At 40.6% G+C, this 26,209-nt stretch overlaps 1 protein-coding gene across 3 annotated transcripts in view; it reads left to right on the top strand.

Moving 5' to 3' along the window:
• Nucleotides 1-26,209, top strand: part of LOC129192494 (apoptosis-stimulating of p53 protein 1-like) — a 59,300-nt gene that overhangs the window by 5,196 nt on the left and 27,895 nt on the right. For 2 of the 3 annotated variants that reach the window (XM_054796591.1, XM_054796592.1), the window contains exons 2-4: nt 9,038-9,185; nt 13,390-13,497; nt 19,221-19,282. In XM_054796591.1, the coding sequence (XP_054652566.1) occupies nt 9,038-9,185; nt 13,390-13,497; nt 19,221-19,282 (318 nt within the window). Of the gene's footprint in view, nt 1-9,037; nt 9,186-13,389; nt 13,498-19,220; nt 19,283-25,749; nt 25,994-26,209 lie in introns of those variants that run through there. The other variant, XM_054796593.1, reaches the window with a different exon arrangement.

Below are 26,209 nucleotides of genomic sequence, written 5' to 3'. Positions count from 1 at the left end.
ATTCATTGCTAAGATGTTATGGTTTGTTTTGAAGAAGTTCATGTTTGAAACAAAAAAATTCCACACTTTTAAACCCCCAAACTTGCTTTGTAGTACAGGCCGTTGGCATGATCTAGTTTTGCAAGTGGCAGAGCATCAACAGCGAGTGCAGGATGATTAGGTACTGTGCAGTAGAAAAAGTGCAAAAATCATAGGCGTCCAACTATTTTTTTCATATAATATGACACTTTTATTAAGACATCATACAGCACTACAGGCAATAATTTTTTTCTTACCAAGCACTTTCTATGCATTGGCAAAAAACAGTATCAAATTATATCGACCTGCATCTAAAATATCCGATATTGGCACGACGATACAAGCACTCCATTCCAGGATTCCGCGCCAGCACGTCTATCCAGCATCAGCACGTCTATTCGGTATGCAGAGCCCACGCGATCTTAAAAACAGTGTGTGCTAGTAGGTTTAGCAAGGACTAGGAGTGATGTCAGCCTTGTGGCAGTATTTTTGTTAAAGTCCGAAAAAGATGGAGCAGCTGAGTGCAAAACTTGTCATGCACAACTTTCCCGTGGTGGCACAGAACTGGGGAAGTTTAATACGACCAAACTCATCATGCATTTAAAGCAGGATTCTTGCAACACCACAACTTCCTGAAACATTTGCAAGGCATGAGAAACCCCCACGGGACGGCAAAACGTTATTGGCTATAACCGAAAAGAGCCAGCCCCTTTCAGAGGGGAGTAAGGTCGGGTTTAAAAGCTTCCTTGAGCACCTCAAGCCTTGATACATTATGCCTACATGGTGTATGAAACTATACACCATATGCACCATGTTTTTGGTGGGTTGAAAAAAATGTGCGTGCACACTGTGCCGGATTAGTAAATACTGTAGTTGCATCCAGACGGGAACGGATCACTGGGTGAAAAAGATGTAATACACAAGGCACACCTACGTGTGGCGCTGTGAACAGACACGCAGACGGAACTACGTGACACACCAATCTATCGAAGAAGAAAGAACGCATGCGCATAAGTCCGTCATCTGCCGGTTGCCAAGGCTCATCTGGACCTACGGCAAAGTGGAATTACTTGTAGGAGTCATTTTGGAGAAAAAGACAACAAAATATCAGGAGAATGTCAAATGAGGTGAGTCATGTCTGTCTAAATATTCAGATAGTATGTTGGCTTGTCATCAAAGCTCACTTCTGGTCTCGTGACGGCGAAGGGTCGCTGACGTTATCATTTCTGAACAACAGCGGTTCGACTGGCTATTGAAAACGACAAGCCGGGATTTTCAGATTTTCCCACCCTGGAAGCCCATTTTAAAAAATGCCGTTTCAGGGAACCCCGTCGACCGTGTGGAAGAGAGGCTGAAATGATCAAATACTTTGCCGTTTTGACCTGAAAACGTTTCCGTGTGGATAGCCCCTAAGTGACTTGTTCTTTTCGCAGTGTTCTTATTCTTGCATATGAGACAGCTACGCGATCTGCTCCAAACGTCGCAGCCAGCTCACTGTGTCGGGATTAGGGAAGGCTAGAGCAAGGATGATGCCTTCCAGCTTGTCTGCAGGCTAAATGAGGTGGAGGCTCATGTTTAAGTGCTCACATGTGGTTCCTATAGAGATGGTGCGGGCCGTATGTGCACTTTTGGGTGTGGACAGTAAAAGCTGGAGTGTCTGGAACGCAAATCCCATTCAGCTGTCACTGTGTTCTGCTGCGCTATATGCACATTCACACACACACAAGAAATTGCCTTGGGAATTATACTCCCTTATACTTTTCTTTAATACATTGTTCAGCTTCAAAAGCTACAGTCATGATCGAAAATATTGGCATGCCAAAGATGCCAATGTTTTTGGCCATGCCTGTATGGAATACTTTACAACCAAATCAGCCTAATTTATACAGCCATGGCCAAAACCATTGGTATCTATTACATGCCAGTATTTTTGGCTATGACTGTATATTACACATACACAAATTATCTGAACAAAAAAGACAAACAGGACAAACGGTTGCCTTGGTGTGCAACTTGAAACGCTTAACCCAATGATAAGTGTCAATATTTTTCTGAATAGAGAGACTGAATACTTTATTATATGAAGTCCTGTTGCAGTCCTGCCCAGAAAGGTTGTCTTTGTGTGTCGCTGCAGTTGCCTCTCCACCCACCAATACTGCTCTACACTACCATGATTGTGAAACAGCTTTGTTAGTAGTGAAGAACTTGACGTAGACCGAACTCAGACTCTGTGGAATAGGATGGCTCAACCCCCAATTCCCTGCAATGATTAAGTGTGGTGTAGAAACTGTATAGGTGGGAGGACTTTCAGATAAACAATGTCACGCTACAAAATAAGTCAAGAAGAGTCATGGGCATAGTTCATTTTATTTTGATCATTCTTCACAAATTTCAAATAAGGACCATACTGTAATATGATTTCCTTTACACAAATCAAAATGCTTCAAAATAAGTCAAGTGCAAAGTTTATTTAATCCTACCCACTCTATATTTCTCAGCAATTGCTGATAATCTGTTTACTTCCTGTGTTTGACATGTTCACACTTAGTTATTGTTGAGCAATCTTTTGTATCATGTGTTGTTGTTCTCCAGCCATCCATCCATTTTCTTCCACTTATCCAGAAAGTTCAGACTTCCTGGTCTCTGGCCACCTCTTCCAGTTCCACCGGGGGCACACCAAGGTGTTCCCAGGCCAGTTGCTAGACATAATACCTCCAGCATGTCCTGGGTCTGCCCCGGGGCCTCATCCAGGCTAGATATGCCCGGAACATCTCAAATGAGAACAATTTTTGTGAACGAATGTAAATAATAAGCCTCAATGTGTGTTGTCCTATAGTTGGGTGCTGTATATTTAATGATAATGGTAATGGTTGAATTTATTTTGAACATGCATACAAGTTACATTGGAATATATCACATAGTCAAATTCACAGTTCTACATGTCCAAAAAGGAGTAGGAATCCTACCCCCCATCCGTTTCACATCAATTGCAATACATTACTTTGTAATACAAATTCATGACTTAGTATTTTTTATTTCATTACGGTTCATCTAGTTCATCTTTGTTTGTCCAGTTCCTTGATGTCTTTGATGACAAGCCCACTTCTTCCATCCCCTTTTAGTTTAGTTTGATGAATATCTTGCAGTTGCTGGTCCAAGTACTTTGAATTTCACTCAGCATCTTTAAGTCGGATGCTTTCATGATTATGTCGGCCATGTATTTTGTCAGATGCTCATTCATGCAGATGTTTGTTCCTTCTTCTCTATTTTAGAAGAGCTCTATTTGTATTTCCTGTTGGGCGTCATTCATATCCATGTTCATCTTCTGTAATTGGAGGAAGTTAGCCACTTGCAAGGGTTCAAACTAGGATAACTTGCAAGGACTGTTGTGGCTCTATATTTAGCCGGCTATTGTGTACTGTGGGTTGCTAATATGCTCGTACAGGCACGTAAACACACTGAATTGAGGTGGAGCTGCACACGTCTTCAACATGACTATGTTCTACCCTCTACTGGTAGCAGTAGTAAATACAATGACAGACACATACAACAGAGCACCGATAGATCGCTCTAGTACAATGTATTACAAATGCAATTTGCTGTGCAATTTAAAGTTAAATGTCCTTTTCCAGAGATTGATCCTATTTGTTTGAATTAATTAAATGTTACACAAGTTCACTACATTTTTATTTAACATGTCATTTCAGAAACATAAGAACAACAAACCTGTGGCTTTGCCCCGAGTCATTGCACACAAAGTCATCATCACAAAAAGATGCTGTTTGTAACGAACTTGGTTATGTTAGCAGTTACAGTTATGGCCAGGGACGTATTTCGTCATTTGGGGGCCCAAGGCAAACCCAGTCATTGAGGCCCCCCAACATCCTTGTACTGCACTGACAAAAGTTTTATTCTATTTTACATGTATTTATTTATTATGTTTTATGCATTACTGTTTATTATTTGTTATTTTATTATTTATGTTTTAAATTATTTTAAATATTAATGTTTATCATCTACTAACAAGTGTGAATATGAGAAAATGTTCCTATTTCTTGAGCTAGATAAAGTCCTCAAAATCTGCCTGGGGGATTAATATTACCAAGCAACAAGTGAATCATGTCAACACTTCTACTGCAATTGATAATAACATTGAGCAACATTTAATATAGTTTACCGCTTTAATACTCACATCTCTGTGATGAAAAACATCACTCTCAGCTTCATCTCTAGAACGAGATAGATAAATAGATACTTTATTAAATGTACTACTGTATTCTCCGCGGCTGACACTGACAGCATTGCTGCTGTCGTCGCCGTGTGCCAACATTTGTTGTGGCTGGGGAAAAACGGTAATAAAGAATGATAACATAAAATAAATCTAAAACTTTGTCCATTGAATTGTGTTGTAAATGGATTTCCTGTATGACAGCAATTGTTTTTAACATTTTGTTAAGTAAAAATCACAGAATTTGCACATTTCTTGATCAAATACAAGAAAATGAGAATGCGGCGAATCTGTCCCCTCCGCTAAGTGTACGAGGCTACGTCTGAGTCTACAGCCTGTGTAATTTATTTAATGTAAGTGTGACATCAATTCAATCTAGCAAGCTTATCAGTCAATAAAATACAGAGAATTGTGATACGCTCAGGCCCTGCAGTACTCCGCCTCTACTTAAAAGGGTGGGGTCGTGCATGGGCTGGAAGATGTTTGTCGCTGCCATCCAGCATTTTTTTTTTCCCATCCATCCATTTTCTATGCCGCTTCTCCTCATTAGGGTCGTGGCTTCGGGCGACAGGCGGGGTACACCCTGGACTGGTCGGCAGCCAATCGCAGGGTTTATTTATTGAAATACATAAACATCGGCACCAGTTAGAAGCAGGTCAAATACATTAAATATATTTTCATGACTGAATTAATGAATTTGGCTACCGAGATGGGAGGATTATATATCCAAGCTCAGTAGAAGGTGATCAGACTTTTACAACAAAGTATCACAGCTTTTCTTGGAGAAAGATAGAAGAAATTCATTCGTGGGACAATTTTTTTCACTAAAGTGTATGATTGTATTCTTTTTTTGTTATCCTCTTAACATTGAATAAACTCTAAAGGAGTCAGTGCCTCACCAGCCATGAATGTCACAACACGTCACTGGCTTCCTTTATAGAGTTCCGACTAAAGATAGACACAGACTGCAGATGCCTCATTCACTCCGAAGAAGTTCCACCCCGGCAACATGTTTCTGTTTCATTCAAAATACTGGAAGCAGCATCACTTACGATGCCATGGGATGTGTACTGTAAATTGGACAACATATCAGATTTCACTTAATATTTATGTTAATTATCAGCCAAATTACTAATGAATAAATTACTAGTATTTTCCTGTTTTCTACGGCCCCCGTTAGTCATGCCACTACCAACCCCTCTTAAGGTGCCTTTGCTCAGATGTCCTGAAAGTCGACTCTGGCATTACCCACGACTTTTGTATGGGTTTTTCATCAGAGGTTTTTCAATGAAGTGTTTCTTTGGCCTGGTGTTGGAGCAACTTGTGTTTCTATCTAAGAACCTGAAGGAGAATAAATAATGGAAAGGAAAACTGAAAACTAGGAAGGCAGGACCTTTGTTGAGTGAAATATATTTGTATGTGTTCCCTGGGCAAAACATGAACAATACCTGCTCAATCCAAACAAGAGTTTCATCAAAAGTGTCTACTTTTCTTATGTTTAGACTTGATAGTGACATATTTGTTTAAATGCGAGCCATCTTCTTCTACTGCTACTTCATTGTGATGCGTACACCAGGCTGTTGCTTTTTCACCTCTGATCTGATACGATATTGCAGCCTTGAATATTGCTGATACCGATATCAAGCCGATATCAGCACGAATCATACATACTTTTATTACGTATTTTGAGAAGATTATTTTTTAGAAAAGGGTTGTATCACGTGATATTTATTACTCAAACAGAACAATACTTGGCAACAATTAGGAATAAGAAAAATGGACTTCTTTAAATTTACTTCTTTAAATATTTGGGGTATAGTTTTATCCACAATGGCAGTGGCACCTAGGCATATATAAAGCGACGTCTGACGCGCTCAATTAAGCTTTTAAACCCGATTTTACCTGCCACCGACAGGGGCTGGTCATCTCTTCTGTTATAACAAATGACTTCTTGTCGTCCTGTGGGAGTTTCCCGTATAACAATGCTTCAAATGTGCGATGAGTTTTGTCGTATTATACTTCTCTGCTTTTTTCTGACTTTAACAAAAAATACACATTGCCGACATCACTCCTCCTCCATGCTTAACACGATAGTACATGCTGTTGTGACCGCATGGTCGCTGTCCAACTGCTGCTGCATAATTTTGCAGTTTGCATTTTGGAGAGCTGCTTGAAGCGTGAATTTCTCTTGGAGATTAATCAAGTATCTATCTATATGCCAGTTGGTGGTGGTGTTTTTATATTTTTTAATTGGAAAAAAGAGTATTTTGGAGCAAAGGAGGGATAGCACCGTAAATATAGTAATATAGCCAGAGCCTTCTTGGCCTCGGTACCGGTACTTAGGGCTCAAGAGGTAAACTGCTAATCAGTGATTATCTCTGACAGGTTTGACCTCAACGTGTTATTCTTGTCTCTTCATTACGTTAATTCCACAAAAATGTATATCGTCCTGTAAAAGTGTTTTCAATTTGTACAACACGCCCCTCTCTGTACATCATGTGAGCATCTCCGTGTGTCAAAGGTGTGCTGTTATTTAAAGAGTATGCTAAATATGTTAACATGAATTATTAGAATCCAGGAATACAACCCATTCTATGTTTGCAGGATTTGCATGTTTGTGTGTGCATGTGCGCATGTGTGTATCTAATCCAAGATTGACAGAATGTGTCCCTGCCCAGTCTGTCTGCATGCAACCAGATCACATGATCTCAACAAGTGTGTAGATTACCTTGAGGTTAGGGTGTAATGATTGTGTGCATTGTAAAGGAGTAAAGGAGAAAAAGCAGTATTCGGTTTAAAAGTATGTCGCCGTGTGACTCTTGGTGTCCGTGTGTCACGATCACAGATTAGCCTAAATTTATCATTCAACGGCTGACTTTTCTGACATGACATCATCAGTCACATTGCCAATGACATCACTGGCCACAACCCAGGATGTTCTTTTCTGATTGCTATTTTAATCTTTCATCTCTGCATTTTAGAGGATTTGATACCTTAATAACTTGAACGCCAGCCAGTGGATATTTAGAAAAAGTAGTCTATATAAAAGCAGCAGAAACTGAATATCATAAGAATTATTATGTTAATTATTATGAATTATTATGAATTATTATTAATTGAATTGAATTATTATTATTTTTTTTTTAAGGTTAAACGGGGCCGCCCGGTGGTCTAGTGGTTAGCACGTTGGCCAACACAGTAACAGCTCGGCGATCGGGTAGACCTGGGTTCGATTCTCCCCCGGGCATTTCTGTGTGGAGTTTGCATGTTCTCCTCGTGTGCGCGTGGGTTTTCTCCGGGTACTCCGGCTTCCTCCCACATTCCAAAAACATGCAGGTGAATAGGTATGAATGGGAGTGTGAATGGTTGTTTGTCTATATGTGCCCTGCGATTGGCTGGCGACCAGTCCAGGGTGTACCCCGCCTGTTGCCCGAAGTCAGCTGGGATAGGCTCCAGCATGCTCCAGCATGCCCCGTGCCCCGGTAGAAAATGGATGGATGGATGGATTAAGGTTAAACGTTTATTTATGACATAAATAAACGGACTGCTTGCTTGTTGTCGATGTTTGGTCGTTTAACCCTTTAAGCGCCAGAGTGTTTTTCAGTTTTGACATTACTACAAGTATTTCAAAAGGTTGGAGATGAAAATGGTTAGAGGTAAAGGCATACTGTAAACTATAAAAATCATCAGTATGACCCAAAGTTTGGGGTGGGAGTAAATTTACTCATCTAATATGCATGTTATGATGTCACCTGGCTCTGAATTTGCCAGATCCCTGTCTCCACGATACCGGCTCATAAAATGTCAACTTGTGATACCCTTCCCCGCCATCATCATCGTCATTTACCATGGGATCCTGAACACCACTGCTGCCTGCATCGCCATTATTACCTTTATTATTACATAGATAGATATCTGTCTGGCTATGCCTGTGAATTTTGTCATTCATCCAGGTCATTGTATTCTCAGGTCATATCTACAGTATCTATTAGAAGTGTATTTTTTGCCGAAGAGTCTCCTGCGGCTGCTAATTCTGTGTTGTTTTTTTTTATATTCCCGCTAGATTGGATTAGATTGTACTTTATTTATCCCACAACGGCGAAATTTAGACAACCCACCATGTCCCCTCTTGCTACCCCGAACACAGTTTAGCAAAGCATCGGCTCAAGCGTGCTGCGTGTGTGGACTGTCATGGCGAGCAGACGCGCTGCCGCACGCACAAGGGGCTTCTAAATCTATAAACCTATAAAACTTGCATAGAAACGCCCGCAAATGTTGCTCGGATTGAAGTTACAGATGTCCGCCATCGCCTGGTGTAAAGTATTAACTACATGAAGCACCACATTTGGAGAAATCGCTTAAATTCTGCAATGTTGCTTGTCGCAGTTTTGCGACTTTGCCGCTTAAAGGGGTGTGTCTGTAGTTTGAATTGTCTTTTAATTGTCATCAACCACTCTGCACCCTGTCCTGGCATCCGGCAGTATAAAAGGTTAACTGTTAAATCATTTAGATTTTCTTTTTTAGCTGAAATTTTGAATTATTAATATTATTATTATTATTATTATTATTCTATTTATTATTAATTATATTTGTGAATACTGATTTCAAAATGTGACCAAATGAGGCCTTTGTTTTTGTGGCTTCACTTTACTTCCTGATGACGTGACAGGATATTTGAGTCATCCAGGATTGTGAAAATAGTAAGCTTTCTGAAACATTCCTCTTCTGTCCACTATTTCGTGGAGAATAAAATGGTGTGTGTGTTTAACCTGTTTGTTTCTATGGTTACAGGTGATCCTGACAGTGTACCTCAACGACACCCAACAGATGCTGACTGAGGTCCCTGTTACTCCCGCAACCAGAGTTGTGGATGTTGTAGAATACTGCAAAGAGGCAGGCGAGGGGGAGTGTCACTTAGCTGAAAAATGGAATGGACATGGTAAGTTTGTTCTGTCAATCAAACCTTAGAAATACACGATACAGTCCATCTTGTTTTAAGTGGGCCCCATTTATGTCAACAAACCATCTATGTCGACCAGCTCATCAAGCCCTGGTCCACCGTGTTCTTCTTATGACTAAAAATGATTACTGTTACTATTAGTAAAAAGTACGAGAGTAAAACTGAATGAAATATATGAAAAAAGCAGAATCCAAATAAAAATATGTGCAAATGGTGGAAAACTATGTCAAAGAAATATTTTATTATTACCCATTCTTGTCATGCCTCCGGTGAATCACATATAAATGTGCAAGCAATGGCTATTTTCTGTTTCGATTTTAGTCGTGTCAACAACTGCTTTTGTCGACGTCAGTCAGCCGGTCCGAGGGGCGTCGACATAAACAGGTTTCACTCTCTACTATTGTATGGCGCTATGCTACCCAGACATGTATTCTATACACATGATGCAGCAGCACAAACATGTATACTACAGTTGCATTTGATGCTAATGATTAGAAGAGTGTGCTTGGGATTTTAAATTCAAAGAAGAGGTGAGTGCAGTGTACCGGAGCTAATGCATTTTCTACCACTGTCACTTGTGTTCAAGGGTGAGCTGGAGCCTATCCCAGCTAACTTTGGGCGAGAGATGAGTACAGTAGATCCCACTATTTGCAAATCAGCTTGGATAAGCTCCAGCATACTCTAGTGTGGATAAGTGGCATAGAAGATGGATGGACGGCTGGAAAAACTGCGAGTAATTGAAATGCCCATAAAGATGTCTATTTTTGACACATGGTTCCATCCTCACCCTTGCATCACATATCATTCCTGGTAGCTTGACGTTGACATTCTCCTCCGACTTTGGATCAACATTTGCAATAAAACTGAGTTGTAATTATTCGATAGAAGAACAATCCAGGTTTAGGCCCTATATATTCCTGTCACACTTGTTAAACATTGTAAATTATAAAATGTATAGGTACTCACCACTAATGAATGATAATGAAAGATGATCGATAGAACAGATGGAATTGGACCCACGGTCTAGACTCTAGGCTGGTCGTCAGTGCAAGAATCGCACCGTCATCCGTTGTGGTGACGCCTCCATCTCCCTGTAAAGTGTCTTGTGCTGGACGCTGGGTTATGCTAGCTGTAAGAGAAGGCGTTTCTCCAAACTCCATCTATGTTCATACTTCAACTGCTTGCTTGTTGTAATTAGAATGAACATTTGAGGTTACTTTTTCCTTCATTCAAGACGTTGCTAAAGACACGATGTGGCAGCAAGATTTACAGGGACACCACCTTCCTGTTTTGCCATGAGTTATTTCTTGAATTCAATATTATTTCTTTCCTGAAGTCTCTGCTTTTCTTTTGATCACAGCTGCAAAAGAATCCAAAATGGAACAAGTGTCAGTATTTTAATAAGGTGAGAAACACTATTGAATTCAAGAAATAACTCATGGCAAAACATGAAGGTAGTGTCTGTATTGATCTTGCTGCCACATTGTGTCTTTGACAATAATCCAGTCTTCAATTAAAAGTAACCTTCAGGTAAAAGTAACCTTAAATGCAACGTTCCTTCTAAGCTGCGCGTGTGCGCAACTGTGCACTGATTTTGTGTTCTCAGCGCACAAGAAATCCTTGCTGCGCAGCAAAATAAAATACAACCTGAAATGAAAATAAAATAAACAAATCATTTATTCTGTACCATTTTGCAATGCAACTCCATGAGTGACGAGCGACGACAAGCGACAGGCGCTCACAGAGATACAAGGAATGCTCAGGGCGTTTGTTTGTATGCTCAGACACTTGAAAAATTAGAGGGAACATTGCTTAAATGTTCATTTATTCCCTTCATTCGTCATTTATATGCATTTAGAATCGTTTTCTGCATGTAAAACCATCATTACAAAACTATAAAAACGTGTTTTGTGTTAACATTTTTGAGACTTGTGGTATAACTGTGTTAGTTAGAAAAGAACTACAGTGTCAACCGCTGATGACATCAGGCGATGATAACATGACGACGGAGCTGACTTCTGGTTCCTGTTTCCATGTATTAGCAAGCTGCAAACAAATCATGTTTTGCGATAAAAATACAGAACACATTTGCACTTACATAGTGTATTAAGTCTTTTAATACCAAAGACGTATTTATACATCTTTTACGCTTTTCTGCACGAGAGGCAAAAAGAGGTGATGAGGTAATTGCACACTAATGGATGTCACTTTTAGAGCAGTTTTAAGCCGTAAAAACAGCTAGTAGGTGGCAGAAGTGCATTTGGCAAGGGCTCGGCATGTTAATTTGAATGGAAAAAACATACATGGAAGAGCTTGGAGGAGTGTAGCGTGCAGAAGGTTACGCATTGTAGGGAAATTTTAACACATTCACACGCACACACATGCGCGCGCACACGCGTGCACACACACAGTTCAGTTCCAAACGTGAAAATTGTAAGTAGTTCATGGTGTTACATTTGTAAATAAATTGTTATTTTGATGTAAAAAAAAACCCAAAAAACATTTTGTGTTGTTTATGTTGTGGTATAGCTGTTTAGATATTGGAGCTGTCACAAAAGCAAAAAAATTGTGTCAAAGTGAAAGTTATTCTTGAAATGTGTCTTTTGTCCTTTTTTTAGGCGGAAACTGATATTTTCCTGAAACTTACCTATGTTCTACTGCTAATTACTAAAGAAAGGAAAAAGGTAGAATCCAACTTTTTTTTTCTGATGAAAGACGGGAGTTTAATCTTTCTTTTGGTAGGTTCCATGTTTATATAGCCATAGAACAAACGAGAGCGCTGACCACACGGCCAAAAGCCCTGACTGTCGACCGCATGTTCAGCACAGCTCTTAAGGCAGAGGGAGTGAGGTTTTACCAACGTACACTTGCGCAGCCTCACAGGCTGGCATCCGTTACATCTTCAAATATCACTCAAAATTGTCTAAAATGGCCGGTAGTGAACAGGTCGTCTTTTGAAAAATGGTTAGGATTTAATGAGTTAATACCACCACAGGACGCGGACCATATTGTACGCTAACCGGAAAACGGAGGCAAAATGTTCATAAACCTGGGTTGATTTTAAAAAGGTGTGGACAGAGGATTCAAGAAAAAAAAAGAACCAAACCGTGGTCATGACAACATAACCTCGTTGTTTGCCTTGTAAAACCAAATAGACCAGTCCACCCCATGTTGAGAGAGCCGCTGTGTCTGTTTCAAGCATGGCCTACATTCATTCAGTCCAAGCGATTAGAGCAGTGAACGACATCACATCACATCGTAGTGTGACTGAGTGGTCAGCCTATAAAAGGTTCTGTTACTATAATGTTTCTTCAAGGTTGACCTGGTAAAGCAATAAATGATAAATAGTGTTATAAATTGTGTTTTGCTGTGACGAGAGGTCATGCCTCAAGGCCAGGCTGGTGTTTTTGTGTGTTTTTATTCATGTGGACGCCATAAGCCATTGTTCATGGGCCTACTATGAGCTTTGGAGTGTCTGAGAGGTAAATATATGACTGTAAATTTTACCTAGTAAATACAGGGCCAGAATTGCCAATGCCAATCCCAATACTGATACCGATACTTTTTATTTGAAAATGTTCAATGTTGAATGGTTTTGGGATTTCTAATTTGTTGATTATGTGGACATATTTATATGTGAACAATGTATGAATATATAGTATAAACCCAACAATATAAGACAATGTAACAATATTAACAAAAGAATGTAACTTCAAGAGAACTTGAAAATATCAATCAATCATCACACTTTATCGAACAGATACTGATATTACCCTGAAGTCTCTCCTGAAGTCAGCTGGAACAGGATGCGGCTCATCCACAGCCCAAGTGAGAATTAAATAGACGAGTGAATACAATTGTTGGATGTCAGATTTATAACAACATGAAGTAGAGAAACACGTCGGCAATCAACACAATAACTTTCGTGACCCTGTGTTTTGAGTTTAGGAAATAGTAGACCATTACTAAAATAATATAAATCACATTTTGCATCGTTCAATACCCTGCAACAGTCCACCACCAGGTGTTCCTTTGAGGATTTGACATACTGCCTCAAGATTCCATGTACAAAAAGAAACAGATGCAACAAATTAAATTGTTCCCAAGCTAACTACAATATGCAAAATTTAGTAGTTGTTTGGCTCTTTGAATTAAGTTTTCTTTTCCTTTTGTCTCCTGCCAGAGCGAGTTCTCCCTCAGGAGTTGTTACTCCTAGAACTCCTTCAACAGTGGGGATCGAGGAGGCCAGAAGTCAGCTTCTACCTGCGGCACTGTCCCTCCTGGTCACAAGGTACAATATATTATACTACTATTATAATACTACTATTACTACTATTTGCTGGCAATGTTTGTATTAGGTTATACTGTGAAAAAATACTATCATGAACCTATATGTTTTATAGGTTTTATTTTATTTAACTTAATTACATAATAACAAATGATAGTGTTTTACTTGTTATGCACAGTTATTCATATTACAATAATTATTACAAGCCTCAAGTACAAAGTGAGCGATCTTCATGAGGTTTAGATGTGAGGTCAGGGGCTCGGTCAGTAATTAGTCACATAAGATGATTAGAATTATATAACATGCATGGTGCAACCCTGGATGGGAGGAGAGGTGTAGGACAGACAACGCTCACTCACTTACGAGATATTATTGACTGTTCAGTGCCTGACATATAGTATTTTATATAATTACGTACCTGTAAATTTCAGACTATAAGCCACTACTTTTTTCACACGCTTTGAAGCCTGTGGCTTAAACAATAATGTGGCTAATTTATGGTTAAAAGAACTACAGTTCCCATGGTGCGCAGACTCAGGAAGTAGTGGATGTTAATATCATGTTTTGAAGTCTTATGCAGCGAGCGTGCTTTGAGCTGACAAATCTTACGTAAATTTGATCAAGTAGCATTACTACCGCTTCTGCTTGGACCGTGGCAGCTGTAGAACTCCAAGGGGGCGGGGGGTGTAAGTGTCTCACGTCTCACTCATCGGAGCTAAAGAGTGACGCTGGGAACACCGAGTGTAGGTTGGATTGCAAGGTGTGTCTTTCTGTGTAAATATCCCATTTTACAATGTGGATTCCAGAAGCCTATCTATGTACAAAACATCTTTTCTCTTCAAATTTGGCAGGTGTGGCTCATATTCATGTGCTCCATAGCTCAATAGTAGATACTGTATTGATCTCCAAGAGAAACTGGAGAGAGAGAACTAGTAATTAAATTACGGTAGAAAATCAGCTAAATCAGAATTTATAATTGACTGTCATTGCCAAAACCAAAATGAATCACACTACACTGTCAGATACAGGTGAAGTCCATTTCTGGGATAGGTACGTCCAAGTGCTTCCGACACTAGCACTGCTAATATTGGGCTTTGGAGCAACACTTTGTACCTTTTCCAAGGCCAAAAACATATAGCTACTGTATGTTCCAAGCTATAAAATCGAGTGTTAGGATCCAAAAGGTGTACCTTTGAGCAGGGGTGTCCAAAGTTTTTGATTTTGAGACACATTGTGCATTAAATATGCTAAAACAAATCCAATGTAGGGTAATATATGCTAAGCTATCCAAACAAAAACTTTGTGTTAAAGGTGACAAAGCAAATTAATATTATTAATAATTGATTGTATATATATTAGCACCTTTCTAGACACCCAAAGTGCTTTACACTAAGTGTAATATCTAATAATATGCAGTATATCATTAACAATTAATTAACTGTATTTTTATAATATGCCTAGGGCTAAAAAATGAGCTTCAGTCCGCACTTTGCACACCCCTGCATTTGTGCTATTATACCCATGTAGGTACATTGATAACACATTTGTTTGTTGTCATCGTATGTTAAGGTTATTGAGACTATTGTGGTAGTGTCCAAACTTCGTATCCACTGACTTTCACCACATTGCTGTGCCTCACTCTGTAGAAAACTAGAGCTAGAATGTATTTCATTGCATTCAGTATACGCAAGCAAAGCACTTCTATGAAGACTTGGTGATGTTGTGCAATTTCTGTAAAAAAAAAAAAGTGTCTGTGTCAAGGATCTCTTTAACTAAACGCCAGATCCTGCACCAGCTCCACCAATTTCAGGCGCAACCGTAAATGATATGCTGGTGTATTTTTACCCATTCATCAAAGAGTAATTAATCTTCATTAGAACACCACCCTTCAAAAGTTTGGGAACACCTGCAGGTGAAAGCTGTCTTCAGCTGTCTCTTCCATTGAAACCTCTCCACCATCATTGACAAGACCAAAGAGCTGCCAGAGGACCTCAGGGAAAAGATGTTAGACCTGCACAGGGCTAGAATGGGCCATCAGCAAGAAGCTTGGTGATAAAGAGACCACTACTGGTGCAATAATTTGAAAATTGAACAAATACAACATAACAGTCATACGTCCTGGCTCTGGAGCTCCAAACAAGATCCATGTGGGGTAAGGATGATTCTGAGGAAGGTGAGGTTTGTTAATGTGAGCTAGGACCACGGCGGCCAAGAAAATCAAAGGTTACACCCTTTGCACATGAAGTTTGCCATTGAACACCGGAATGATTCGGACAAGGCTTGGGAGAATGTAGTCGGATGAGACAGAAACTGAGCTCTTTGGCATCAACTCGACTCGCTATGTTTGGAAGCAGAAAAATGCTGAATTTGACCCCAAGAGCACCATCCCTTCTGTCAAACGTGGATGTGGAAACATTCTGCTTTGGGGCTCTTTCTCTGCTAAGAGTACAGGAAGACTCGAGGCTCAAGAAGAAACACATTTTAACATCTTGGGTTGGCCTAACCAGTCTCTGGACCTTAAAGAAAATCTGTGGATGGAGCTTCAACTTTGATACTCAATCAGTGAAGGTGAATCTCTGGACTGCCTAGGATTAGTTGAGACTTTCTGGTCTTTACTGGCTTTAAAACAAACTGTCCTATTTATAGTTTATGCGAGAACAAACGAGTAAGCTAATAATAGAAAAGGGGAAAAGGAAGTGTCTGTCCTCTTTGAGTGCTGTGTGTTGTGAAATTGGAATCCAGCTTTTGGCAGCACCACCTCTTGTGCAACTCCTACTGAACATTCTCAGTGTTTTCTAGAGCACTCTTTCTCAAACTTTGTATGAGGACCCAAAATAGATCCTATCTTACAACAATGTTATTCACTCGCTATTTATCATAGTAAAATGCTGTATTTGATTATCAATCAGCAACATTTCTTGCCAAATGGCTTTTTGTTGTAATAAAGCAGGGGTTTCAAACACGTTTTCATTGACGGCCACATCGCCGTTATGGCTGCCCTCAAAGGGCCACTTGTCGGCGTCAATATACAGTACATGAATGTAAATACTGTGCGTACATAACCTCATATTATTACACAATTGAACATGCATTTGATTATTATATTTTAACTAACACATTGATGGATAACTTGCTTTGAAATGAGAATTGAAGTGAGAATTACAAGGGGACAAGCAGACATTCAAGTATTTATTTTTTTATAACAAAAATGGTTGGAATGTCTTGTTGCATGATCAGATAATATTCAAGTTAGAAGCAGTACAAAAGACAAACACGTAGTATTCTGGTCGCTAGGCGTCTGTAATGTTACATTGATGAGACATGACATTAAATTCCATTACCTTCACACTGCATGTAGTCAGCCATGGCATGTCCGACATGACACAGTGAAATTTAAATTGGAGGCTAACTAGTTAGCTCGGTAGCATGCTATGTTTAAAGTAGCAGCTGTCTCTTGTGTCCCTGCAGTGAACCCATAGCCTGCGCATTACATTTGAGCAATGTGCTGTAAACAAAGAATAAAAGGAGTGTAAATGCAACCTGCCTGTTTCACACTCCCCGCTCCGGGGCTCGACACAGCACCTTCATAATGGGAAACAAGAGCGCTGACCGCTCGGCCAAAAGTCCGGATTGTCGACCTCGTGTTCAGCGCAGCTCTTAAGGTAGAGGGAGTGAGATTTTACCAACATACACTTGCGCAGCTGCACAGGCTGGCATATGTGACACTCACCTCCTCAAATCTCACTCTCATCCGGGTCAGGGCACCAATGTAACCCTCCTGCTTCACACTGTCCGCTCCGGGCCTTGACACAGGACCTTTGTAATGGGAAACATGAGCGCTGACCAGGCAGAGGGAGTGAGGTTTAACTAGCGTACACTTTCGCAGCTGCACAGGCTGGCATCTGTTAGATAAAGGCGACTATGGGGGTGTTATTTCGTGTCCAGAGGGCTCTAATAATGATAAAAAAATCATATTTAGAAACAGCTTTTCCATGCTTTAACAACAAAAATATAAAATGTATTATGATTGAATCCTACTTTGTGGAAATTCACTTATTGTGGTCTGGTCTGGAACCAATTAACAAAAGAGGGACCAATGTATTGACACACATTATTCCCAGGCTTTGGCAGGCTAAATAAAATGATGTGGCGAGCCACATCTGGCACCCGGGCCTTGAGTTTTGCTGTAGAATATTATCCAATTTTATGTAGAGATCTGGGGAAAAAATGCAACATTAGAGCCTTTACAACATCATCCCGGTCTCATAGGAGCATAGCAGCTTCCGGTCTCTGCATCGGCATCTGCAACACTCTGTAAACATCAACGTACACACATGACTTGTGGTTTTATCAAATGGACAGCCCAAGACTCAAGATGGATGGCCATGAAGATGACGCCAGAGAAGGTCAGCTCCTCAGTCAGATCAAAACCAAGAGTGGCTTTGGTTATCGGTTCCGAAGGGGAACAAAGATCAGCTACCTAATCTACGTTGATGATGTTATGCTGCATGCCAAGAACGAGCGTGACAGCAACTCCCTGATTCACCTCGGCAGAATATTCAGCAATGATATTGGAAGGACATGTGGAGTGTGGGTGAATGATACAGAAACAAGGGAAGATGATCACAACTACCCCACTGGCATAATACCGTGGCCGATGGAAGAGATGCAAGCTACTGATATCAAGACAAGAAAGCTCTTTACAATGCATAGATGGTTCCAAGTCAAGCATCCTAAGGCTATACACAAAGCGAAAAGGGGGGCCATGGACTTGAGCATCACAGGCACTGTCCAGGAGGAAACACCAGGCCTCCAAGAACACATCAAGAAAATGACACCCAAGGACGACCTGCTAAGTGATTACCTCAGGCAACAGAAACCCAGTAAAGAGCCAGATTGGCTGTCTCGCAAATACAAGCAACCACTGACAAATTGAAGAATTGGCTGACATCGGGAAAACATATCAGTGGCTGGAAAAGACTGGACTGAAAGACAGCATGGAGGCACTAATCATGGCAGCACAAAAACAGGCCCAAAACACAAGATCAATAGAGGCAGGGGTCTTCCACATCAGACAGGACCCCAGGTGCAGGCTGTGCAAACAAGCCCCAGAGACAGTGCAGCATATCACAGCAGGGTGTAAGATGCTGGCCGGGAGGGCATACATGAAGCAGCACAACCAGGTAGTGTTCCGGGATATTTGTGACACATTGAAGGCCCTAAGGGACTGTCACCTGTCACGGAAATACAAGCCCCTGCATGGCATGTACCACCAACAAATTGAAGAAGTGGCTCACATCGGGAAAACATCAGTGGCTGGAAAAGACTGGACTGAAAGACATCACAGAGGCACTAACCATGGCAGCAAGGCAGCATAAGAACAGGCCCTAAACACAAGATAAATTTTCCCCTATTTGTCCCCATTTTCACAGGAAATTTCCCGCATTTTCAAATGCAAATGTTGACCTGTATGGCTTTCACAAACCATCACACAATTCGATGCAATCTTGAAGGCGAATCGCCGTGTGGACTTTATTCTGTGTCTGTGCCGTTAATACAAAACAGTGACATAGAAAAAGGACGGATGTTGTGAAAGGAGTTATTGTTGAAAGTCACACAGAAGTATTGAAACAAAGGGTAAAGGGCAAAGGGTAACTCCCTATTTCCCTATAAGCAATGTTTCACAGTGTTTCATTTCAGTTTTTTTTTTATGTTTTCTTATACAGGAAATCAGCAGCCTTTGGAGACCAGTTGGACTACAGATGCACCAGAGAACCCTAATGACAGTGTAAGACACAAACAAAGCGTTCATTAGATATTACTACATATTACATATATACAGTTGCTCTCAAAATCATTCAAACCTCTTTGTATATTACATTTATTTTCAAAATTTACAAGCCTTCCATTGATGGCTAATTTAGAAAAAAATAGTGAGTTTGTAAAGTTTGATGTATTGAGCTACTTACCTTTTTTCTTTGTTTTGTTAGTTTATTGCCAATTACTGCAAATTTATAAACCTGGCACATGAAAACAAATGACAATGGAGGTTGAATCAACTACAGTATATACACATACATACTAGGGTTTCTCAGGGTTAGACTAGAGCTTTAGACTTGAGCTGTCCTATCTAGTCAGACAAGAGCTGTCACACCTGGTCATTGAGCATGAACTGATGAAGCCTGCTCAGATGAAAGGTGGAACTTCTTCTAAGAAACCTGAACAGCATTTATTTATTTATTAATGGCTTGCCTGAAAAGCGTGAAGGCTATTTTGCGCACTGTTTGCCTTCTGTCTACGCATAAATCACGCACTTGCCACACAATTTGTGAACGAAAAGACGTACGGATTGGCATGAAATGACCATGCTCCCGCACAATTTATTTACATGTTGTCAAGGACTGACTAGGTCTAGTGCATGACAGTAGTACGCGCAATGTGCATTGTTCCTGCATGGTTTTGCATTGTCACCACCACTACCCGCATTCGTGATGCAGTCGTGGAATTATTTGGTCCCGCGGGACTCCCCACAACAGACACCACCCCTAGCTTCATTAATTCCTCTATTTGCAATGGACCTACAAGATGTTGAAGTCCAGAGAAGAAGCTCTCATTGTAGAAAAAAAAGGTAAGTCTATATTATCTTGCAGCTGCAGAAAGGGAATGCGGAAAGACAAGGAAGGAAGCATAAAATACAAAAAAGCGCCACACAGACAGTGTGGGAGAGGGAATTGCTGACTAGAACTCATCGCTTTGGACATTATGATTAGTTATTAACAGAAGATCACAAGGATGATCCAAGAGGCTACAGAAATTACTTGAGAATTCCCCCCGACTTGCTCTAAGAGGTGGGGGAAAAGTTAACCCATTCTTGAGAATAAGACACACTTTGATACACATCACCCACATTGTTTAGGCATAGGTTGTGGTGCGCTCACATTGCGTTCACGACTAGTTAATGGAAATTATGCGTGCCAATTTTCAACATTTCAACATTTTCTTTGAGCACTGGCACGCAGCCCCGCACAGTTTACACATACTTAATACCTGTTGACGACCAATTTACTCAATGGCACGCCACTGTGGGGACAAAATGCGTGCAAGTGTAAATGAGCCTTTATTCTTGGCCGAAACTGGACATTTTCAAGCAGAAAAATGGCTAACTAACTAAATAAACTAAAATACAAATACAAGGCAGAGGAAGCCTTGTGAATGAATGAATGAATAAAGAAGTGAATGTAGTATTCTACGTGTACCAATATACACTGGTGTTACCCAATATATTCTGTCTAATATATTGGGTAACACCAGTGTAAAGCCATTTCAAGCCGCTATTACATTACACTGATGAGACAATAGCCATTGCAAGAAGTACGCTGTCAAGAAGAAAACAAGGAACTGCTAACTTGTGAGTCCATGTTATTTATGTCTAATATGTCTTATTTTCTCTGATTGTATCTACCATGTTGGGTAATACAAATGTAAAGGTGACTGTAAGGGTGTTACTTCATGTCTAGAGGGCTCTAATAATGTTAAAAACCTTATATAGAGGATGGTGAACCAGATTTCTATGCCCTAACTACAAAAATATTAAATGATTTAATACTGAATTCTACTTTGCAGAAATTCACTTATCGCGGCCGGGTCTGGAGCCAGTTAACCGTGATAAACGAGAGAAGACGGTACTAGAGTGCAAACGTAGGTTTAAAGGTTATGGTTGGGTTCATTTTTAGTACAGTAAGGGACCAAAAAATGCAACTGCTTCGCTTTTGTGTAAACAGCTTTAATGATTTTTAAAATGAAACCTACAAACTACAAACTGCAAGCAGGTAATTTTTCAATAAGTGCAATAAATTGTTCATTTTTACCTCAGAAAGCTACTGCTTTTGCACACGTTGGTTAGGCTGTCATTGACCATGTTTGTGTGTAACTGTGTTGGTCAGTCTGCTCTTGAGTCAGCGGTGTATGTGTATGTGCTGGTCAGTCAGTGAAGGTGGGATTATCTTGGTCTCATGACATAACCAGGCTAAGAGGATTGTTAGCCAGCCAAACAGCTCCTCCTCCTCATCCTCTGTCTTCCTCTCACCTTTTTCACTCCTTCATTCTCGTCTTGTGTGGTTTTCTCCACCTGGTAAATTTACCAATCAGAGGCACGGACAGAATTTGGGGGGTAAGTTCTGCAAATTAGCAAATTTGTATCCATGTTTGCAACTACACCCAACTCATTTTCACCACTGTACTGACTTCACATGTGTGGTATTTCTCCATGTTAGGCAGGGTGTGCACCCTATGTCATGGGTGTAACTTATTTTGGCTGTTTTTTTTTTTGGCTTGGTTGTATGTACAGCATGTGTTAAAGTATGTGTGCAAGTCTTTCTGTAACATAGTGTATACGCTACACTCACTGGCCACAATATTAGACATGCCTGTAAATTTTAATGAGAGCAAGAGTTCTAAACATCAGGAAAAAATGTTATAGGTCTTTATTTTCCAATTTTGGTAATGGTTTAGTTTATTTTGAACTTGCCTAACAAAATGACAATGGATACACAGAAGACTTTACTGCAGGCTACTGATAGGCAAACTGTGGTTGGCGGGGTTCGTACATGTGACGTCTCAGTTGCTGGACGATCTGTGTAATCAGCCACAGAAGTCGAAGAGGCAGCAGCAGGAATGTCTGAGCGATGTTTTTATAGATCAGGAGGAATATTTTTACTGGAGGGGTTAAGAAGATGGTGCAAGGATAGGATTCATTGCTGAAGGAGCAGAAGCTCTGGACAGTCTATTTATTTGTGTGTGCTGTGTTTCACAGTGCCAACATGAACAGCATTAACACAACTAATGACGACTCACAAAGATGGACAATGGACAATTGTGGTGTTCACTTCAATCGAGAAGATACCATTTCGTCCCATCTACCCATACAGTAGTTTATACTGGCACACTTTTTCATCCTTAAAGGGATCTTCAAATGGCCATTGTAGTTTGCAGGATTGTACAAAAATCCCCAATTTCTCCTCAAATTGTAGGGGGTGATACATGTGATGTGAACCCACTGTATTTCATTGCAAATCTCGATAAAAATGTGGATAGAGGGATTTATTTTCTCTTTTGTTTTTACATTAAAGGCCATTCATTGCCATTGACTACCTCATCCTGGTCAGATCCAGTGCTGCTGATTGCAGAAAATGCCACTTGTCACACAAAGTGGCCAACAAACACAAATAAACACTTTCACTTTTGTTTATCCTGGAGTCTTGCTGAAAGGGCTCTTATCACCCAAAAAAGTTTAAAAAACAATAACAAAATGAAAGTACTGACTTAATAAAACATTTTTGTCATGCTATCATCCCCAGTAAACAACTATAAAATATGAGTGAAATTAGCAAATTTTCATCTTCGCTGTGACTTCACATAGAGGAGCAGGCTCAACCAAACACAGCCATGGAAGCAGAGCAAAGCGAAGAAAATAAAATATTCACAACAATAACACAATAACTAATAACATTCACTGATACTGTGTTGGGATGAGTATGATATAACACACACAAAAATCGGCCACAAGAGGTTTGTTATTTGACTAGTAGATATTGACACTGACATATCTAGTGCAAGATACAAGGCCAGTGAGCAGTGATCGCTATTTAGCTAGCCTTGAAATTTGGCATGAAAACCCATATAGTTATTCTAAGATTCGTAGATACGTCTAGTTAGAAATATGTGGATTTACTTACTGCCACCATGGCACGCTTTTCCACGGTCAAACGACTTCCGGGGTTGTGATTTTTATATACATGCACCTGCATCAGTGCTTGTGTTTTCCGCCGTGTGGCTCAAAGACAGAGAATTGGGACAGATGATGGCGGAAGCCCTCTGGTAATCCACATTCAGTCTCAAACTTTTTATCTGAGGCACAGTATCAAAACATCTGTCCTCGAAATGTGCCGAAATACATTGCCGAAGAATCTCACACCGCAAATGTTGTCTTTTACTCCTCGATGGTTGTGTTCGCGGACATAACGTCAAAAACGCTCCCTACACCCAGTAACTGTCGTCCCTGGGCAAGACACTTCACCCACCTTGCCTCCAGTGCTGTGCACACAGGTGAATGAATGTTTGGTGGTGGTCGGAAAGGCCCTTGGCGCAAATTGGCAGCCCCGTTTCCGTCAGACTACCCCAGGCAGATGTAGATCATCAACTACCAGGGTGTGACTGAGGAGTGAATGAATAATGGGTTCACTTCACTGTGAAGCGCTTTGGGTGCCTTGAAAAGTGCTATAAATTTGAATCTATTATTATTATTACTACATCTAACACAGGAAATGTGCCAAAGTGTTATTTTCACTGTGAAAATAACAAGATTAACATATGTTTTGGTGACATGAGCACTTTTAAAAAAATAGTGAGTAGAAGACTGCTATGTCCGCAGTTACATAATGTAGACGGTAGATTTAGCACTTTACTTCAGTATCTTCAGCAAATGGCTTGTTGGCATCTGTCCTGTTGCTGCTCTTCCTCTGTGTTGGTGTTTAATGTTGGTTAGCCACACAGTTTGTTACACAAGCCCAAGAAAGGATGACTCCAAAAAAGGAGGCCACTTTATTATCCATGTTTTAAGAGATGGAGGAGCAAATGCATTTAAGCATCACAACTGACGAGATGTTTGACAGGCGAGGCTTGTTGGAGGTTAGATTTAGGTTAAATAAATGTTTTTCAAACAGTGGGGCAGGCCCCGCTTTGGGGTGGGTGGGTGGGGGGGGGTCGGGGAAGGGTTGGGGTTGTGAGAGCCAGGGTACTACTCAGAACTTTTCAAGGCTGGCAGGTCTGTTAGTGTTTTTATTCCAGCTTTGTTTGTACAGATAACACATTTCTGTCCCCTTGGGGAGGCATGACAGAAAATAATTGAAAACCACTGTATTAAATGGTTTGGCCACACAGCATTTAGTAATTGTCTTGGATGCATGATGTTATCCATCCATCCATTTTCTATACCGCTTCTTCCTCATTAGGGTCGCGGGGTCATGCTGGAGCCTATCCCAGCTGACTTCGGGCGACAGGCGGGGTACACCCTGGACTGGTCGCCAGCCAATCGCAGGGCACATATAGACAAACAACCATTCACACTCACATTCATACCTATGGACAATTTAGAGTCGCCAATTAACCTCACCTGCATGTTTTTGGAATGTGGGAGGAAGCCGGAGTACCCGGAGAAAACCCACGCACACACGGGGAGAGCAAACTCCACACAGAAATGAGAATCGAACCCAGGTCTTCCCGATCTCAAAGCTGTTACTGTGTTGCATGATTTTATATTTTTGTTAATTTTCATGTTTGTTAATTTGGTTTGGTTATTCCTCCTCACTGCTCCTCCACTTAATATGCCATATAATCTTTTTTCTGGTGTGCAATATGATTTCGCCACACCATACCCACAGAAGTCTGCACTAGAACACAGGCAAGATTCTGTAGACAAGAGTTTATACGGGGTGTGTGTGTGTGTGTGTGTGTGTGTGTTGCAGAGAACAATATAGAGAAAGAAAGGAGACTTCAACAGGGGTGTCTGTTGACACCACTACGTTGTACTTTTATTCCTGTATCCCATCCCATGGACGTGTGTGTGGGTGTGTGTGTGTGTGTGTGTGTGTGTGTGTGTCACTGGACAAGTCTAACAAAATTGCTAGACATACTGCCAATATTGATACATAAATGATATAAACACATTGCCTTCGTCCTTCTCACAGCATACATCTGAAATGGGGGGGACTAAGAATGGCTACAATCCAGTCAGGCATACAATCCAGTCAGACAGTGCTGCAGTGATTTTCCTTCCGAAAGAAAGTGGGAGAGAAAGAGAGGGTGGTGTGGGGAGGTTGGTATTGTGGGAGGGTGCCAAACAGAGAGGGGATGTCGTTGCAGCAAAAAAAAATCAGCTGCAGAGTCATGACAAGGACTGAGTGAAGGAGAGGTGAATGGATGCAGGACAGATGGGGTGAAAAAGAGGAACAGACAGACAGACAGATGTTAAGAGCAAAAATAGAGGGGGGAAAAACAATTACAAAATACATTACAATGGATAAAAGGGGTTTTATATAATTAGTTTTTTTCTGTACTATTAGAAGTGTCACATTATTGGGCTTTACCCTGCACATCATGTGAGAACACACCAGTAACAGAAAGATTTAATATAAGAGAGCATGGGGGAGGGAGGGTGATGTGGGCTGAGTAAAGGAGAGAGAGAGAGACAGAGGGTGTTGCAAATTATAGCACATCATTGGGGAGATAGGAGAGAAAGTTGTGATGAGAACTGGTTTGTTTTACCCCACTCCAAGCCTGGGGCATCCTTTTGCTATCAGAAAGCGAAAAGGTCTGCTCTTTGCCTGAAAGTGTTGCGAGGATGGAGTGGAATGAGGTGGATTTGGTGCAGGAATTTACACTTGAAGGACAATGCAGCAAAATTAAAGTCCGCTCCTGTAGGATTACATGGGACAGCCTGCAGGTAAATACAGCCCGACAGGAAACTAATAGAGACCGCATGTTCATGTCAGCTTGGGGATAGACACCAGCAGTGTGCAGGATGTTGTTGTGTTGATAGCATGAGCTGCAAAAGCACTGTTGTAAGTGTTGATGTTTCACTTTTCACCTGCTGTGAAATGTTTGTTATTATTATAAAAGCGCTGCTTTTATACTTCAATCAAAGTTCAAGTATGACAAG

The sequence above is a fragment of the Dunckerocampus dactyliophorus genome, chromosome 13 (assembly GCF_027744805.1).
Source record: "Dunckerocampus dactyliophorus isolate RoL2022-P2 chromosome 13, RoL_Ddac_1.1, whole genome shotgun sequence".
Lineage (NCBI taxonomy): Eukaryota > Metazoa > Chordata > Actinopteri > Syngnathiformes > Syngnathidae > Dunckerocampus > Dunckerocampus dactyliophorus.
Note: the sequence above shows the minus strand (reverse complement) of the source record. Positions and strands in the feature narration are given on the sequence as shown.